At 36.9% G+C, this 19,126-nt stretch overlaps 3 protein-coding genes and 1 long non-coding RNA gene across 4 annotated transcripts; 2 read left to right on the top strand and 2 right to left on the bottom strand.

Moving 5' to 3' along the window:
* The first annotated feature begins 3 nt into the window (after positions 1–3).
* LOC136239093 (lysosome membrane protein 2-like) lies at positions 4–5,805 on the top strand. The gene is made up of 12 exons (XM_066029832.1): positions 4–183; positions 237–394; positions 1,773–1,926; positions 2,039–2,248; positions 2,939–2,987; positions 3,315–3,486; positions 4,323–4,492; positions 4,543–4,661; positions 4,717–4,790; positions 4,845–4,899; positions 5,441–5,543; positions 5,593–5,805. The coding sequence occupies exons 1-12, from the start codon at positions 52–54 to the stop codon at positions 5,742–5,744; spliced, it is 1,548 nt and encodes a 515-aa protein (XP_065885904.1). The 5' UTR covers positions 4–51; the 3' UTR covers positions 5,745–5,805.
* On the bottom strand, positions 5,764–18,405 carry LOC136239092 (A-kinase anchor protein 7-like). The gene is made up of 6 exons (XM_066029831.1): positions 18,217–18,405; positions 18,119–18,158; positions 8,290–8,394; positions 7,230–7,932; positions 6,888–7,048; positions 5,764–6,623 (listed from the first exon to the last, which is right to left on the bottom strand). The coding sequence occupies exons 1-6, from the start codon at positions 18,271–18,273 to the stop codon at positions 5,866–5,868; spliced, it is 1,824 nt and encodes a 607-aa protein (XP_065885903.1). The 5' UTR covers positions 18,274–18,405; the 3' UTR covers positions 5,764–5,865.
* On the bottom strand, positions 9,541–13,709 carry LOC136239095 (A-kinase anchor protein 7 isoforms delta and gamma-like). Its single transcript, XM_066029834.1, has 4 exons — positions 13,581–13,709; positions 13,172–13,234; positions 10,020–10,198; positions 9,541–9,969 (listed from the first exon to the last, which is right to left on the bottom strand). The coding sequence occupies exons 2-4, from the start codon at positions 13,207–13,209 to the stop codon at positions 9,719–9,721; spliced, it is 468 nt and encodes a 155-aa protein (XP_065885906.1). The 5' UTR covers positions 13,210–13,234; positions 13,581–13,709; the 3' UTR covers positions 9,541–9,718.
* On the top strand, positions 17,969–18,716 carry LOC136239096 (uncharacterized). Its single transcript, XR_010693349.1, has 2 exons — positions 17,969–18,412; positions 18,478–18,716. It is a non-coding gene; the product is annotated as an uncharacterized lncRNA (long non-coding RNA).
* The last annotated feature ends 410 nt before the right edge of the window (positions 18,717–19,126 follow it).

Raw genomic sequence — 19,126 nt, 5'->3', positions numbered from 1 at the left:
GGGATTACGGAGCAACGTTGTCATGTGATAAATCCTTATTAAAAGCCTACCATGGCAATCAAGAAGGAGAAGACGCTATTGTGTTGCTGTTCGTGTTGGTTCATCGTATTCCTCGTGGTAGCCGGATTATTTGGAGGATTGTTCGCTACGTTCCCTTTTATACTAGAAAAATTTGTAGAAAAGGTGAATAGCTACTGGTGTGCTTTATATAGAATACTTGCAATTGAAACATGTAGCAAGTGGCAATTGTGCCTGGATCAACACAGACAAAGAATTGGATCACTCCACCCGTGCCATTGTATGCCACCTTCACTTTCTTAAATATTAATAATCCAAAGGAAGTTTCAAATGGTGCAAAACCAAACCTCACAGATATTGGGCCATTCTATTACAAGCAAGTTGTGTGTTTGTACATGTGTGTACTTGACAATTCAGCAAAAATGTGTTGCAATCATGTTATGATGTCTTAGGTAGTTACTGCATGGGATTTCTGACGTGTGTGCTGGTGAAGTGTTCGTTGCGTTTTAAAATAAATACCCTGTACATGTATATGATACATGTGTAACATTAATATTGGAAATCACGAAGTTGTTGACTTGATAACTTTCTGCTTCAAAGTGAACTGTTGGTAGGGCCCCAGCTACTATTATCTATTATCCTAGCAATACTTTGAGTAACTTTCAAGCATTACCATTAGTCTGAGAATTTTGTTAAGTTTCCATCAGGCTTCTTCACTTTGTGTTGTTGAGGCATTTATGGAGAATTCATTGTCAAAATTATTCATGTCAAGTATCAGGAATTGTTATAATAATCAGGAACTCTTGACAGTCACCCCCCTTTTCTTCCATGAATATTATAAACGTTACTTGGTTAATTTGAGGTATTTTGATAGACGATTAAGAATTTTCATCAGTTTATTAAGAGTTCTTGTGAGTTCATGCCCCCATTTTCTCCATGAATGCTGTAAACGTTGCTCGGATGGTCTGAAAGTGTGTGTGCAGTCATGTGCACATGTTTTGTATGAATTCCCTTCCTGTTAGCACGTACTGATGGGCATTGTTGGTTCATGTGGTTCTCCTTTTCTGTTCAAGGTGTGTAAATTTCAGTACTTTTTTGCTTCGATGGTCGCAATAAAATCATATCTGTATATGTCAGTTGTGTTTTAGTCGGTACTGGCATGTAGCTGGTCTACCAGGGTATAATTAATGTGTGTTAAACAATGGAGCAATGGGGTCTCTGCATTTTAAAGGTATTTAATACAATTAGCATAAAAAATTAGCGATGAAAATAAAAGTTTACGCCATCATATGCATGACTGTCGCATTATGGGTTTATTACTTGCTGTGACTGTTTCACCTGGGTGTAATTTTCAAGATAAAAGTCAAATTAGGATCCATTTTCTAGTTACCAAGAGTTCTTGTGAGACAGAAGCTACTATATTCACGTGGCTTTGAAGTGTTTGATGTGTTACTATTTCAGTGAATATTACAGTACATGTGTAGTTATCACTGTTTACTAGTAGATTGACTCATAAAGATATGAGTTGCTCATGGTTACCAGGTGATAATTTAGACGATGCACATTTTTGCCAGTGGCCACAGCAGACAGAGCTGAAACTTGATGCTTTGTGCTCATGTCAGCACCTTTTAATCCCTAAATCTTACCAACAGTATCATGTCTTGTAATAACAGTTTGTCAAATATTTGTGTGTACTTGTAAGATGGCCAATGATTATCAATTGGTAGTATGTGATCTTATTCATTTGTTGGTAGGTATTTCAGGAACAAGTTCAACGTGACTTGGGATGAAGATGAAAGTAGAGTGTCTTACAATCTAGACACTTACTATGTGTTTGACGAGGAAAAGACAGGCAAACTCGGTGATCCTTGCAAACACTCAATCACAACTATTAATGTTCCCCTTTTGGTAAGGTGATACTGCAAGCCACCTCCATATATGTGAGCTTATTGTACTTCCAAGTGTGGTGTGTTGGAAGATGCACTGAAAATCTCAATAATAGTACATGTTAATCTTGTAGGGTCTATTGCTACAGTTTGAGTCCATGAAAAAGACATTGATAGAACGTGGTGAAGAGGAACTTGTTGATATTCTACTCAAATATTACTACAAGGATACAGAATTATTTTACACTAAGAGAGCATGTGATATATTGTGGGGATATAATGACCCAGTGTTGGAATTACTGAAGACTCTTAAATTAACAGATATGACTGTGTTTTCACTTGAAGTTAGCTATTGTTTTTGTCATGCCATAATAACTTGTCTCAGTAATATCAAGAGTTAATAATAGTGGAGGGAGAGTGTCTAACACTGCATAGGCCTGTAAAAAATGATCCTGAGAAATTCAAAGGGATTCCTTCAGATGTGTAAAATGTTCACACAGGCAGAACAAGGTAATGTGATGATTGCACACTGAGAGAACAAAGAAATGTGATGATTGAAACAATCTTCACCTATGGAGAATACTACAAATTACAGAGTTTTACAGAAAGAATCCCTTTGAATTTCTCAGGATCATTTTTTACAGGCCTATGCAGTGTTAGACACTCTCCCTCCACTATTATTAACTCTTGGTAATATGCTATGCATTCTCCACTCAGGTATTTTATTTTCAAGGGTACTTCTTAGAATTTTGTTGTTCGTAGAAGGTTGTTTGGTTCAGACCAATTATATGGGAGGAGAAAACAGCCTTACAGTTAATATAAAATTTCTGTTTTGGTGTTAAGGGCAATCAGCTACATTGGTCGCCACCCAGCTACACACTGTAGTGAGAGCTTTGATAAGAGTATAATTTGGTTGTTGTATACAAGAGCAAAAAGGAAGGGTTTTCTTAATAGGACAGTTCTGTGTATTCCTATTCTTGCGGCCAGTCATTCTGTCTGTACAGTTGTTTAAACTTGTGTTTTTGTTTTAACAGACAAACCATAGCACCAACGATAGCTTAGGATGGAGCACAGTTCGAACAGGTACGTGTATTTTAAACCCATAATCAAGTCTAAAATAGTTTTGTTGTTAACTAAGCTTTTGTTTTGTGTAAATATTGATTGTGGTTCCCATGTCTACATGTGTGGTCTGGCCACATTGTCTACTGGTAGTCTTTGTGATGCTATGGCTTCTTGGTTAAGGATAAGGTTTCTTCAAGGTATGGCTTCACTTCTGCAACTGACTACGTACTGTTTGACACATGTTTTGATGTAAACAGAGTACATCTGGTTGTTCTACGGCTCACAGCTGTCTCTGTATGTGTGTGTGTGTCTGTTAGTGCACTAAATCATTTTACTTGTTTCTTTTAGGCAAATATGATCCCAAGTTAGTTGGCTACTATACACAATGGAACAGCTTAAGAGAGATAGCCCCGTGGAACAGTAGTGCTGCTCGTAAGCTAGATGGTACTGGTGGATATATGTTTCATCCAAACGTTAAACATGATGACGTACTGAGAGCATTTGTAACAGAACTGTTCAGGTAAGTGTGTGACATGGCTGTGGGCGACTATGGTATGTCATTAATTGAATAAAGTACCACCAAAAACAGAAGCCACTAATTGATGGCCATTTCCTTTTAGTAGCAATGAGCACATCTATCTATGTAGTTGTAGCACACAGACACATTTTCGTATTGTCTAAGTACCTTGTTGTAATCATTATATACTGTTTGCTGTCGTTATTCATACCTGCCCATGCACGGTAATGTGAGGCATCCATTAGTTGAACAACCTATCTTGTTTAATTGGTGGAAACGATTTAAGCCCTTTACAAATTAGGTTTATGCCCTTTTTTAGGTTTGTTGGCAGCACAGAGCTGCTGTGGCAGGACCTTGTTGGTTGGTTTTGTTTGGGTCTGTCATATGTTTGGTGGAAATCAAGTGACTTCCTTTAGTAGTATAAGAATCTCTACAAGATGTGTTTGGCAGCCATTTCTGACATATTTGTGTTAGAGAAAACGCTGTAAGCCCTTTTGATGCTTCCATTCTGCGAGACGCTTGTTATTAAATGACAGTTCACTCTGAGCATTCCTTTCCTTTCAAGCTCTTCAACATATGGGATACTAGCCTTTCACAGATGTCCGAGTATCAACCAGGTGTAGCGAAGCTAGTTTTAAGCTATTTTGTTTAGCTAGTTGCTACGCCAGAGAGGCTCTAAGTTGGAATCAAATTCAGTTGAACAGTGGTGGGAAAATACTTACATGCTCTACTAACAATTTTGTTACTCCTTGTCATACTACATGCTTGTACACATGGTGTGTTTTACTTATTGAATCTCAATTTGTATGGATCGCTTAGCGTGTGTGATTATGTCGTAGGTCTGGAGCCTTTGTACGTTCTCGTGATGCAACTGTGGAAGGGATTGATCTCTTCCATTATATTGTGGCAGATTATGAGTTCTATAATGCTAGCGCCTACCCTCCCAATTATGGCTACAGTGCTTTTGGCAAGCCAGGGGTTCTCAATTTGACAGCTGTGTTTCCGCAAAGTGAGTTGACAAAGCATATAATGTTATTTGTTGTGTACTCTTGTCATCAGATTTACCGGTGTTTGTCAGTTTACCACACTTTCTTGGTGCCGATCAGAGCTATCTTGATGGTGTAATTGGCATGAAGCCTAACAGAAGTATTCACGAGGCTTTCCTTGAAGTCGAGCCAGTGAGTTAACTGCTATTGGCACCATCTGTAATTCACGATATTATCCTTGTTGTAGATGACTGGTGCCGTTTTACATGCTGCCAAGCGACTCCAGTTCAACGTACAACTTAATAGGGATACAAATGTCAAGTTAGTCCCCCCATTTTAAATGCAAACTGTCTTACTGGTGTCGTCATCCATTAGGCAGTTGAAGAATATTCGCAAGTCCACCATGTTCCCTTGGTTTATTGCCACAGAGGTTAGTCGGTACATCCACGCAATATAATATCAAAAGTTCAAGCACATAATTAAGTGTTGACATATCGATTAATATGATGCCATTTCATGGACGATAAATTTTGAATTAATAATACTTGTACTTGTCAGCACTTCTCTGTTGACCCTAGCAACTTGCCGTTCAATATTTTGATGAGGACTGCAGACATACACTCACTGAATGTGGTGAAACTATTATACCATGGTCCAAATATTATTATTATACAAACATTATACAGAAATTCTGTACCATATCAAAGGTTGAGAGATTTGTTGTACTCGGAATTATACTAGTAGAAATGTTCAAAGAATGAATCCCTATTAAGTTATTTATTACTTTATATAGTAACAGTCATGGCACTACTATAAGGGTGGATTGTATATGTACATTCAAACCCTGCTATAGATATTTGAAGAGGATAAGCCCAATTACTGTAAATTGTATTGTCTAAGGTGTGCCATTGAATCCACATTGTAAAGTTGATGTCTTACACAATATTACAATCACGCATGTATTTTATCAGGAGTCTGTGATCACACCTTCTAAAGCAGATGAGTTTAAAAAAGATCTCCTTGATCCTATCCGTGATATACACATTGGTCTAATAGTTGCTGTTGGAGTATTTGGTAAGAAAACCTTGTTACAATTGTATCCCATTTTCTCTGATCTATTCAGGATTACTGACTATTATATTGTTCCTGGGTACGGTGTATAGTTGTATACGTTATTGGAACTACAAGAAACAAGACCAGGCTGGTAGCATCAACAGCAGAACACCACTATTATCTGCCACTACGTTACTGACACAAACAGAGAATTCCACTTAACTGCCTATCATTTGATGTGTTCTACATATTCTAATTAATTTTATAGTATTTTGTGGTTAAATTTTATTTTATTTGTAGGGTATACACAACTTCATAGAACTGTTTACAAATAATAATTGCATCACTTGTGTTCTGTCTCTTCTGTGTTGTCTTCTCTACTTGTTTGGTCATCAGTAGTTAACCTGGTGTCTGCTGTATCCTCTGTGTTTTTAGTAGCTTCTTTTCTCACTGTTAATATTCTGGGTGTGAACCTTACCGCAGAGAATGGCACAGATGCCATCTTTATGGAATCACCATCACCTGCATGGCTTGTATCTGAAATAATACCTTTGCTATTTTTGGTTCTGTCTGCTTTACCAGTAGAATGGTCAGTTATTGTTTCAACCATACCTGTATCCTTTTCATCTGAAACTTGATTGGTATGCAAACCATTTTCAGTGCTATCTGACACAGTATTGCTAGAGGAGCTAGACTCCTTGCAGTCAGATATAGTAGTTTCAACTGTATCACTCTTAGCTGGAGAAATGTTTCTGTCATCAAGAAGTTCTGAACTATCAGACACAATGTTAGTTTCATCTGAAGCAATTTCTATACTGCCATCACTTTGTAGAGGGTTGCTAGAAGTAAATGATTCTCTACTAAAGCAGTGATAATATCCTTGTTTGTCTGGTGGAAGAGTCATAGACAGCAACTCAAGTGAGTTGACATATTGAGTACCAAACACCTCATCCTTGTGTTTCTCATAAGATGCTGGCTCAATCTTTTTTACCCTCTTCCTTCCAGATGTTTTGGTTGTTTTGGCAATGGTCAGGTGGGGTGTAAACTTCTTGTTATCCGTACCAACTAGGTCATTAGCAGCAAATGTTTCTCGGACAATTCCTACACACATTGTTGATAAACAAAGGAAACTATGCCATTAAACCATCAATTGGAAACTAGAAAAGTTACTTTCAGTGTGGCATTCTAATTGTTACATGTCAAAACCAATACAAATATACAACGCACAGACCATAGTGTGTAAACTGATACAGACATGTAATATGATTTCAGTTGAAGTGGCAAAAAAGATTTGTTAGTAAGCTATCACCTTAATACAATTTAAAGAGTAATGTAACAGTCGCACATTTTATTGTGCTCAATTACCTGCTATGTTGGCAAGCACTTCTTTGGCAGGACCATCTTCAATTGCAGCAAACACAACTCTGTTTCCAAACGACTGTAAACTTCTGACAGTTAGCACAATTTCCTGCTGGCTTATTTCCTCCCTGATTTTGCCACAGGAAACACGAAGGCAATCTTTTGCCCTAAATACATAAAAAGAATTATAATATTAGTTCTCAGAACTACAAAGAAAGCAAGCTACAGTAAAATATGTGCTTACATAAGAACTAGTACTGTTCTAAGTGATATCAGGTTTATATATACCTCAAGCCTTATGACAAAGAAATAAGATTCAAGTTACTTCAAGCCATGATAGGTACGTACTTGTCAATTAGAGTCTCATTGCTCAGTTGCAGTGTAAGTAACGTGATGTGCAGCTTTACTAGTGATATTAATGTTGGCTTGAGTTTCTTATCCGATTCTACCATACTTTGCTGTGCTAGCTGAAGTTTAGCTTTAATTTCTGGTGAAGAGAACCGCACAGCAACAAAAGAGTCTGGTATCCTTCTCTCTGGCTTCTTTGGCTTTTGCTTAGATTTAATTTTATGTTCTTTTCTTTTGGCTGCTTTTGAAGTAACTGGATTGTCGTTTTCACTGTCTGAGAAAAGCAAAAGATTACTAAACGGATTACTAGTATCTTCATCTGAAGAGTGAACATCTTCATCGTGGATTTCATTATCTTCATCCACCGTCATGGTTTCATTATCATCCACTGTTACATCCTGAGAGGTGGAAATGTTCAATTCACAAGTCTGTACATTATCAATGCTGGAATCTGAACTATCTTTGTGATCAATAGACAATGTCTGTGTATTATCATTGAGAGTTGACACAGGAGCATCCTCTGTTTCAACTTTACTGGAGTGTTCTAGCAGTGTAGCGTTTGGTTCATTAGTATGGCTTTTGTCTATTTCAGCAGATTCTTCAGTTACATCGTCTTGTGCCTTCACCAAAGGCAAACTCCCACTGGAAGAAGCAAAAACTTGCTGGGGCTCCTTTAATGTTGCTCCATTGAAGCTTTCATCACCTACTCAAATTCAGGGAACACGAAAGAAGACAAATATAAGTCAATGGGACAACAATGGGTTCTGTTTCACAAGTGTATAATGTAATATTAGTCGTGTAGCTTTATATGACAATTTGTGTGTAATTGGATCAAGTGTTTCCCACCAGATAACAAAATGTGTAGTAGGAAGCAACACAGTGTCACCAAAATGATAATGGCTCAAGCCAAATAGTGGCCTGTGGTAAGACTATATGGGATAAGGCTACAAAGAACGGATGATTTAATAATTTAGCTACCTTATATTTCCAAGCCCTGACACCACACAACTGTAGGTATGCTATTGCAACACATTTCTTTAGACTAAAGATGGTGAATTACCTTGAGTGGATCTGATATCACCATCGGCTGTACTGCTTAGTTTTGGCCTCTTCACCAGAAATACCCCATGAGGAATTCCCATGGATACCATACCATCACAGCTACCTATGAATAACATAACATGTCTGCTTGTAGTGTTATTTAGCTAGCTTAGGTATGCAGTGTTGAACTACAATCTTGGACAGTTTGACATAACTAGTTACATAACATGAGGTCAACGTACATCATCACATTGTATGAGAGTAGGTAGTTTGGTGTAACCATTGTCATGGTTACTACATAACAACTCATAAAAACATTCCTTAACTTAACAAAATACACATTAAAGGATAAGTAATATTAAAATAAGCAATTTAATTCTTAGCAACCAAATCCCTATTCCATCTCATATACACTTTAAGCAAACCATGTAGCACTTTAAAATTATTAGATTTAAACTGTGTTGACAGCTTGCAGTCACTAAACATATTACAGTTAATCCATGGCTAATGTATAGTATGTTATAAAATACTTCATATACACTTAAAAAATATGTTTATAACAAACCACATAAAAGAAATATAAAATATATACAAAAGGGATATGAGTTAAGTAGACGAATATATCAAATTTCAAGGGTGTATCCATTCACTGGACTGGACTACTGGACTCAGATTTTATTTGTTTTCTTATGTTTTTATCACTAAACTTAACTAAAAAGTGTTTTAGAAACTGACACCATTCACCACGAGACATAAAACTTGTACATTAATCACAAAAACTGCACTAACACTTTAGTGCAGTTTGCTATCAAAAATAATTTGCCTACTGCTAGTAATGTTTCAAGCACTGTGCACTGTTAACACTACTAATGCATCTGTCTGTCTTCTCTAACATTCGATCTGTTGTAAAATAACACATCACACATGTATATACGTTTTACACCATGCAATTACATTATGTTACTGTAACATAAAAATCACCTATGGCCTGCGCATTCACTTCAGCTTTGCTGGCTCTTTGGTTTATGATGCTTGTAAATAGCAACAAGTGTGCAGTGGTACATATTAAGCTTCCCAATGCGTGCACTTTCAAACAGGAAGGTAAGGTTACACATATTTGCAAAAAAAATGTAGTGAGCTGTGTAACAAGAATAAAACCAAAGTCATACCATTAAATAGACCACCAAAACTACAGCACTTTTTCAAACATACTTAATAAAGCCTTAATAAAAAAAATAGGCTGTATGTGCATGCCTTTTTTTATTTTAAATTTATTATTTTTAATATGACAATGAGAGCCTCAGTAGCCCCATGTGTACTCTATGTAATTAGTGGTTGAAAAAGGTGTTTGTGGTTGAAAAAATGTGTTCGAGAAAATTTTATGTGAGTCCAGTAGTCCAGTCCAGTAATCCAGTCCAGTGAATGGATACACCCAAATTTCAATGGAGTCATGGGTATCTTGCAAAGACTTTATAATATCCATCTTCAGACTCAGCCAAATCAGACATAGCTAGCAACTCTATTCCTTGTACAATCTCAGTGCCAAATGTGAGGTTGATGTAGTTCCGATAAAGGTAGGGTTGAATGGAGCGCACACTCGGGACGTATTTACTGAGTTTTGCTATAGTCAGGTGAGGATTAGGTGGACGATTGTCTGTAGAGTATAAGCCATGCTCCTCAAATGTTGCCACAACAGTGTCTGAAACAGCATATAAAAATATCAAAATTCTAATACAATAATCACCACACCTATCAGCTTTAAAAACCTCTGCTTGTGACCATCGTCAGTTAACTTGGCATAGACAACATAAGTGGTCTGGTTACACTTTCCATGTGAGAACGTTCCTATCTTGTCAAACTTGAGAGGTAACGGATCAGCCAAGTCAGCAATCAATCTCTTGTAAGCCAAAGCAGTGGCTTTTTTAGCCCTACAGGGAACCAACAAACTTTTAATTTGAACACTACATGCATTGCTCAGCAATATACATTAAAGTTGATTATATGCATTGTGAAAAAAATTAAATAGATGATCAGATAGGACAGTACAAGATGGGTCAGTACTTGTGTTATGTATATATTTGATAGGGTCTTGTCAATAGTCAGCAGCAACCACAATTAAGTGCAGTGACAATACACTCTAATGTTACTACGGACTTGTTCAATAGTTCAACAACAGAACTACTCCAATAGAAACCCATACAAACGGTTATACCATAGAGTCGGGCTGTTAAGGGCATGTGCTTATAATTTTCGAAGAAACGTTTGTAAAATAATACTATCTGTTAGGCACATCCGACTAAGTAATAATTATGGTGTGTTTAATATAGAATCACTACGTTGTAACAGAGTAGTTCGTCGCCTGTGTATATGGGTATGTGACTCCATTTCTGGGTGAAATCCTTCATGATGAACAAGAATATTGCAATCCAGAAGTACCTCAATGGAGGCAAGGAGACGTTAATTTTCCAGTACTTCCAGCTTTTCTTTAGCTTTGTTGCGTGCTGAGCCTCGTATTTGGCTATGTGTGCTAATCAGCTGTGGTTAATCACAAGAAATGTGTAAGTGCTTAACAAATACTACGTGTTTAATAGACACATGCGCTTAACAACCCGACTCTACGGTAGGTGTATACCAGAGTTGCCACTAGGTACATGTACAACCAATAGGGGGATCAATTCTATACAACTAAAAATGTTATTGTAGTATGAAGTAGAACAGTAGGATATGTGAGTAATGTACTGTGGCTGTGAGTATTAAAAGCCTTAACATGGAGTTATAAATTTTAAACTAAAAAAAGATATGTTAAAAACAATCTGTCATATTTTTACTGCAACTTTAGACCAAGGTTGCTTTCAGCAGGGGGTCCTTGCCCCCTCCTTTAAATGTGGTTCTTCCTGAAACCCTTACAGCAATACAATCACAAAAGATATTCTTTATCCATGTCTAGTGTATTTTTATTTTAATGCTAGATTCCTAACAATGGGAAATAGCCAATAGGAAGTGACTCATGACATAACCACTGAAGGCTTCAGACACCACACACACCTTGTGATCATGTCCCTAAAGTGTTCCTAGTAATGGACTACCAGGTCCACACCTAATACAAGTATTCAGATAACTTTCAGAGAATATTATTGATCATGTGTCCTCGAACTGTCACGTCATATGAATGCATAGTTAGGTGGGTATGATGTCTGTCATCCGTACTTTCTGAGCACTCATGTGGTAGCGGTTTAATAGGGATGGTTAAAATAAATTGTCAACTTAAAAAAAAAGGAAAAAAAAAAAAAAGAAACCAATTGAATTTTTGTGCTACATGGGAGTAAAAAAACTGACTTATGGACTTCTATATATATATACACAATGCAGGTGCACCTGTACATAGGATGAAAATATGCTTGGTGGTGTTGTTAATGATTTACTAGGAGTGGCCACAATAATGGAATGGTCTTACTAAAGAGGTGGTCGCTTAGTGAGGTTAAATTATGCTCTTAGAAAATGGTTCATGTACAACAGTATCTACAGGCACTTCTGACTTAATGTTCTATTGCTGTTAAACATCAGACATTGTTTCCAAGCGTTAATCACTATATCCAACTCTTGTTTGTATTGTATCACTAAGCAAATCGTTAGAGGAAAGGAGTATGCTGGATCAACTTTATTCACTGGCTTGATAATATTGTTTTACATCAGTCTTGGAATATCACCAAAAAATCAACCCAGTACATCTCTAGTACATTAGCTTGACTTTTTTTCTTTTTTTTTAAATGAATATTTTAAATGACAAAAGGTGGGCGAGCTAGTTGGGTAGTAAACACCTACGCACTTACACAACATGTAATGAATAGTATAGAAGAGAAATTGTACTAAAAACAAACACCCACAACAGGTTAAATATCAAAGTATTGGCACTTTTACAGATTTAATACAATTTTATTATTTCATGCCGAGCATTGGCCACACATTTTCAGACCATTTCCTCAGTCTCTTTGACTATAAGCCATAATATTTATACCACACACATGCATACACACAATGTTTACATATACAATTTATCTTTAACACAGCTGTGCTAGTTCACAGTAAAATTGCATCAGATATGATAATGTAATGGTAGTACTTCTCACATTGGATGTATATACTGTGTTTATTCTTTGAACATGGTGTACGTCTTAAAGCTACCAATGCTAAGCTGAGCTTACGGTACCTATTATTTACCCATCATATAAAATTAAAACATGCATGTGTCAACACAATTATAATTGTGTTACTGCACTGAGCACAATCAATATTGATCACATTAAGTAACGACCACTCCTTAGTCGTCCGAGTCATATAAATTGTACTAAAAACAAACACCCATGACAGGTTAAATTTCAAAGTATTGGCACTTTTACAGATTTAATATAATTTATTATTTCATGTCGAGCATCAGCCACACATTTTCCTCAGTCTCTCTGACTATAAGCCGTAATATCTATACCACACACATGCACACACACAATGGTTACATACATAATTTATTTTTAACACAGCTACGTAAAATTACATCACATACAACGATGAAATGGTAGTGCTTCTCACAGTGGACATATATATTGTATGTGTGCTTATTCTCTGAACATGATGTCTTAAAGCTACCAATGCTAAGCTGAGCTGGGAATCACGGTATCTATTTTATTTACCCACCACCTAAAATTAAAACATGCACGTGTCAACACAATTATAATTGTGTTACTGCACTGAGCACAATCAATATTGATCACATTAAGTAATGACCACTCCTTAATCATCCTAGTCATATGGCACAAATTGGGGGCATGATCACATCACAATAAGATTTACAGGGGTAGTTCTTCAAACATAAACATACTAATTAAACCAGACACAATAACACTTACCGGGATTGAAAATGAAAGTGGGTGCACGTGTGATTCATCAACTACAAAGCAAGGGCAGGTCTACTGGATAAATTGGACGGTACATGTTAATCGTGGTCAGGAGCCATACAAATTAGTTGGAATACTCACAGGTGGAAAATATGGAAGCCCATGAGTTCGACCAGTGCTTATGGCTGACAAGGTTATGACAGTATACACAAACAACTTCACTGGTGTGTAATGTGTGTAATACAAACTTGTAGTGAAGTAGTTTAAATGAAGTTTGTATGAATTGTCTGTACCAATGCAGTAAGGTGAAACACCAATAGCTATGGAATAACACTGGTGATTTTGTACACAAACAATGACATAAACCACTTCCATTTCCCAATTAGTAAGCGTTATTGTACCTAAATAAGATTAAACGTACTTTTCAATATCATCATCTGATTTCAGTTTAAGCACCATCAGGGTAATATGAAGCATGCTGATGTCTTGAAGCAGCTCTTCCATTTGTGGCATCTGTTGGACCATCTCTTTCTGTACCAACGCTATGTTTCTCTTAATTTCATCAGATGTTATACGCACTGACAGAAAACTGTTGGGCTTACGACTACTGCCACCAAATACTTTTGACTGATCTACCATGTACAACAGCTGACTACACTACAATAGTTAGGATAGCATCATACATATCCATGGAACTGTACGGTTTTACTGTTAGCAAACAAATTTAGATTACACAAAATACCTGCAATATATTTTAAAATGAAATTTTCATTGTGTAATTGCTTGTCCTGTGTCAATTAGGAATTTTTCTACATGTAGATCAACTGTCTGCAGCTATAATGGTACTCCCAATTCACGGAAACTTCTGCATGTCAAAATGGTCTGGTATAGCAAATTTTCCCATAAATTAATATTAAAAGAATTTCGTAACATACAGACCATTATAATCATATTCATTTAGCAGGGGAAACAGTGCACCAGGATATGTGGGGCCATTGAAACCATTCATTAATGATCTGTGACGATGCCATTCAATTTCAATATAATATGATGACTAGACAGATGCTAACAACATTAAGGACAGGCCTAAGTTGATGTCTGAATAGTTTGTCCATATGTTCTGAAATGTCCTTCTTTGTAAAGGTGTGTTGCTTTGATACATGTGATTTTACTGTATTTGTATTTTAACCTAAATGCCTTTTCACTAACCACACAGGCAGTAAAGCAAGTGATCATGCAGGTAGTCAGCTTAAAGGCTAGCTGTATCATGAAACTAACATGTTTAGATGTGAATGATTTAATACTAGCTATAAGGCATAAAAGATGATGAAGGCAGTACATTATTTCTCGTAATTGATGGTTGGCTAATTTGATTGCATTAGATTGTGTATAATGACTAAATCTTGTCCCTCCCCCTTGTTTCTGAAACAGTGTGTGTGTGCTGTGTGTGCGTATCATATTTCTTCGTATAAAGACTGCATTCAAATAAGCACATGTTTCAATTCAGTTTGAAAAACAAATGCCTGGTCTCAAATAGAGGCCCAGGCTGTAAATGTGGAGTGTACTGAAAGTGGCTTGAATTCTTTCCCTTGCTGCTGTTTCTTCAAACTTATCAACATTAAATTTAGAGCCCTCTGATGTGTGAAAGTGCTACAGGTAATCACATGAGTAGTCTGCGCAAGTCTGCATATCATATAGCTGTTTATATAGTCAACACACTGTAGTAAGGCTCTTTATGCTTATTCTAACAACAGTGGTGTTCTACCATGATTCAAATTCAATTAGAATGCTGGACATCACTCTGAATAAATTCCCAGTCTCAAATAAAGGCTCTATTCGGGTCAAAAAATGCTGGGAAGGAAATAGCCTGGGCTTTTATATGAGGGAAATATGGTATGTGTGTGTGTAAAAGGAGAGCAGAAGGGGGAAAACCCACACAGAATGGATATGAGACCGTCCATCACCTAATTTCAAGCTCTTCTTCTCGATTGTCTGACACTGTGATTGTCAATATCAAGCCACTGCAATGCTTGCTTTCTAACTCTTCTTCATTTGCAAGTAAGGAAGTCTTGCAGTGTGCTATGCTTACTTGTCCCAATCTGTGTGGTACATGTATTTGTCAGGGGCAGAGAACAGTATTCCAGAGGAAAGGAAGTCATGTCATTTAGGAAGTGTTTAAAATGTGTTAACTGTACCTTAGCATGTGAAACACACTTGTGTGCAAAAGCATGTCAATACTGGGGGGTCTGGGGCATGCCTCTACAAGAAATTTGAATACTTTGAGATTGACTCTGAGAGCGTTTTTAGTAGTACATGTGAATCATGGCAATGACTATCATTATGATGCTGAATGAAGACATTTCAAATGGACTCATGCTCTTGATTATGTATAGATGCATCTGTTAATGGAGACAGATTAAATAAAAGAACAAATTTATATTCTCAAACTGAATGCTCTATTAGAGTAGTTAGGTGACTGCTCTATTAGAGTATTTTGATCTCTTGCACTCCCAATACTGATTCACATATGTAGTGTTCCATTCTTGTATAAGTTAACTAATGTTTAAAAGAGGTACAATAGTTACTGTACTTTAGCTACTAAACATTAGAAAAAGTGAGGCCTCCACTCTTCAAAGTGGGGGAGCAGGTTTCCCCCTACTTCTCCAATCCTAGTAGATCTTGTTCTACGATTTGTCTGTTGGGTCATTGTCTGCACAATTCCCTGTCCATTATGTTTTCTTGGCTTTCAATGGAGTGTTCAACACCTTCCTTGACATTACATTGTCAAGTACCACCCGTATAAATGTCAGTGATTTGTAGCATTCCTGTAATGGCTGATAACACCAACCATATTTAGAAAACCAGTAATCTAAAGCATAACTTATTCTGTTGAACACATATAGCGTCAGTGTGTAATTTTATTACACCCTTAGTAGTATGCTGGTTGATTGTAAGAAATAATATGTGGAATGTAATCATAGCCATGTAATTGGTAAAGTATTGATAATTTTACCAATTTTTATTGCATGCTTTGTTTTCTTGTACCACCCACCTCATCGTACCACAAATTCACATCATTCCCAGCCTGACAGTTGCAGTGCAAGCATTGAGGTGAGCAAGTTATAACTCTGAACCCACAAATTCTACTTGTCAAGATTACATCACAAAAAAAATTTACCCATGACATTTAATACACTTGCAAGCTTGTTTTTTCACCAACTATGCAAATTTCACCCAAAAAAATTTAATACACTTACAGTACACTACCAGGAAAGGAGCACTTATACTTTGTGACAAGAGCTAATTGATCAAGTGCAATAGCTCCACCAGGGACCACTTGCTTCAAACAGCAAGATCAAGACAACCTAATAGAGCAGTCATCCTTACACCCAACACTCAGATAAATATAACAAATTAGTGTATAAGCATCAATTTAAAAAATGAATGTATGCCCAAGAACAAAACATATTATAATGTTTTTCATGGTAATCTACTTGACTGACATATCTACTCCAATACCCTTATATAAATATTTAGGAGCACATCAAATCCTATGGACAAGGGTCACTAACATTACGAGCAAAATTCAAACATGGCATCTTGTGCTAGTGATATGCTATCATTAGTTACATCATTCTTGTGTGCAACAGAGATCCACAGAATGGCCAGCTACTCCACTGTTTTGTGTGAAGGAAGCAAAGCTGCTTTGACAGGAAGGCTGTTGTGTGTTGAAGGAATAACTTGGAATAGTCCACTGGTCCGAGTAATTTCGTGTTACTAACAAGTTATGTAGAAAGGCTTTCCTACCATATGCCTGTGCTACCATTATTCCGTCATGCTATTTAACTTCAATTTCATAACTTCACTTTATTGTGCCGGTAACGTCATGTACTCAAGCATGCGCCTCCATATATCCTAATAAGGAATCTTATAAGTTACTTTTACAGTACATGGCAACCTTTCATTTTTTACTGAGTTACATGCTCCTTTGTCCATAGGATTTGATGCACTCCTGATAAACAGTCATGGGGTTACGCACTGGAAAACACATACAGTGCTTAAGTACACTTCCGACACATACACACATGAAAGCCTTGGAAGTTAGAAGGGCTGGGTACTTAAGTATTAGGCTCTCAATTACACATATGTACTCATGTACTTTGTCCCATATCAGTTTAACACTCTCCAATTAAGATAGTTGAAACACAAGGTTCTACGGAATTTAGTAACCAGAAGGCCTGTGTTGTGGTGCCTGAGTGAAGTGAGGGTGCTGCCTAAGGGTACTAAATTTCATAAAAACTTGTGTTTTGAAGTCTAGACTTCATGTACTTTGATAACCACTTGTAAACAAGAAACATAATAGCATTAGTTAATAGAAACAAGCGCATTACTTATATGCTTCCCTCTAATTCAGTACGACTGTTGCTATCCATTGAAATGTCCATGCATTCCCAATATTACAAATTTGTAATTTTCATGTTTTTTATTGCCTCAGAGCATGGTTTTTATAGGACTTGCACTATGGGATTTAGAGATCATGCTATTAGTATCAAACTTGTGAAGTCTAAACAAATTTAAAATATTCTAATAGAGCACCTCAAGTAATGTCTATTGTAATACCCAAAAGAAACAATGCACATTGTTTAAGTAGAAATAGCATACTGACAACCAAGAGGCAATCAAGTGCCCTATAGCTAAAAGCTAAGGAAATATCAATAGGCAAGCATTTTTTAGACAGCACATGTGCAAAACAAATTAAGTAATCCAGGCTGTTTAGGTGATAACAAATAATCAAGGCAACTTAATTTTAAGTACTTGCTCCTGCAGTTAAACAGGCAGTATAGCAGTAACAATACAAGCTGGATACTATTGTTAGTACAGTATTTGCTGTGTGCTATTATTAATGTACAGGCTTGGATGGGCTCAAAAACGTGTGCATTATTTAGAATACTACCTTACCTGTTTCAGTAGGTAACTTGGCCGCCATTCTGTGCAGTAACTATAAAGAGATAAAAATATTAAAAAGAGGCCCTTGCAAATTTTACGCCGAGTTTTACCTCAGTCCGCAAAGTAAACTTTAAAATTCTACAGCGACAGGCCAGTAAAATATTCATTCTCACCGGTAACCGAACAAAAAAGGTTCTAGAAAGATTGGACTGAGCTGAGATGCTGTCGCGTGGAGTTGTCGCTGTATCACGAGTCAGGAGACCGTTTCTATTTAGAAGATTGCACGTGGACAATGGACCTGGAAAGGTACGAGTGTAAAGCGTAATTTCTATATAACGCGCCCCAGTATAATAAGATTTTGTTCTCCACAGAGCCTTCCGATGTCAGACAGTCCTGGACTACTCGCTGTACAAATGTTATTAGCGTTTGGTAGCGCATTTTCGCTTCCCTTCTTTATGACGTGGTATCAGCTGAAGAAGAAGGCGACGTAACTGAACTCTGTACTGTGTAGTATTCTCATTTACGATTTATGTATGGAATAGTTTATTGTGTGAGTTACGTTGTGTCTGCTATATGTATCAGAACTTGAGGTGCAAGTTGGTGTACTGAACAGGAGAGTAATCTTAAGGCCGTATTGCCGTACGTATTTGACATTGCAAACAGAGGTACACTCTGATGATCCCGAGGAGTCTATGTGATGTAGAACCACTGCATATCATGATTGTGATTGATTTCAACCTTGCATACATTCTGTCACTCAGGTTTGCACCAGAGCTGAAACATTTGTTATTATCTGGAGAGTAATTTGAAGCCAGTTTCATCCTTGCAGACCCATTCTCTGGGTGGTACTTATCGATTGGAGATTATAATGTAACATGGGTGCTTATAATCTTTACAGTGAAACCTGTGTATTAATGGCACCTTGGGACCGACCAAAAGTATCCTGATTATCAGGGTCAGATTACATGCTAAGGGATACTTGGGACTGTTACCAAGTGTCCAGATTAATCGATAAGCACG

Source organism: Dysidea avara, chromosome 11, assembly GCF_963678975.1.
Source record: "Dysidea avara chromosome 11, odDysAvar1.4, whole genome shotgun sequence".
NCBI lineage: Eukaryota > Metazoa > Porifera > Demospongiae > Dictyoceratida > Dysideidae > Dysidea > Dysidea avara.
The sequence above is the reverse complement of the archived record's forward strand: the minus strand, read 5'-3'. Positions and strand labels throughout refer to the sequence as shown.

What these genes read in the sequence shown, in the direction of transcription:
- LOC136239095 (XM_066029834.1), bottom strand. Translation starts at nt 13,209, where the DNA reads ATGAATCACACGTGCACCCACTTTCATTTTCAATCCCG. An exon ending in CACTTTCATTTTCAATCCCG is followed by an intron (nt 10,199 to 13,171) that starts GTAAGTGTTATT and finishes GGTTCCCTGTAG; the next exon opens with GGCTAAAAAAGCCACTGCTT. An exon ending in GAGGTTTTTAAAGCTGATAG is followed by an intron (nt 9,970 to 10,019) that starts GTGTGGTGATTA and finishes ATGCTGTTTCAG; the next exon opens with ACACTGTTGTGGCAACATTT.
- LOC136239092 (XM_066029831.1), bottom strand. Translation starts at nt 18,273, where the DNA reads ATGAATATTTTACTGGCCTGTCGCTGTAGAATTTTAAAGTTTACTTTG. An exon ending in AGTTTACTTTGCGGACTGAG is followed by an intron (nt 18,159 to 18,216) that starts GTAAAACTCGGC and finishes ATCTCTTTATAG; the next exon opens with TTACTGCACAGAATGGCGGC. An exon ending in CAAGTTACCTACTGAAACAG is followed by an intron (nt 8,395 to 18,118) that starts GTAAGGTAGTAT and finishes TGTTATTCATAG; the next exon opens with GTAGCTGTGATGGTATGGTA.
- LOC136239093 (XM_066029832.1), top strand. Translation starts at nt 52, where the DNA reads ATGGCAATCAAGAAGGAGAAGACGCTATTGTGTTGCTGTTCGTGTTGG. An exon ending in TTTGTAACAGAACTGTTCAG is followed by an intron (nt 3,487 to 4,322) that starts GTAAGTGTGTGA and finishes ATTATGTCGTAG; the next exon opens with GTCTGGAGCCTTTGTACGTT. An exon ending in GACAGCTGTGTTTCCGCAAA is followed by an intron (nt 4,493 to 4,542) that starts GTGAGTTGACAA and finishes TCTTGTCATCAG; the next exon opens with ATTTACCGGTGTTTGTCAGT.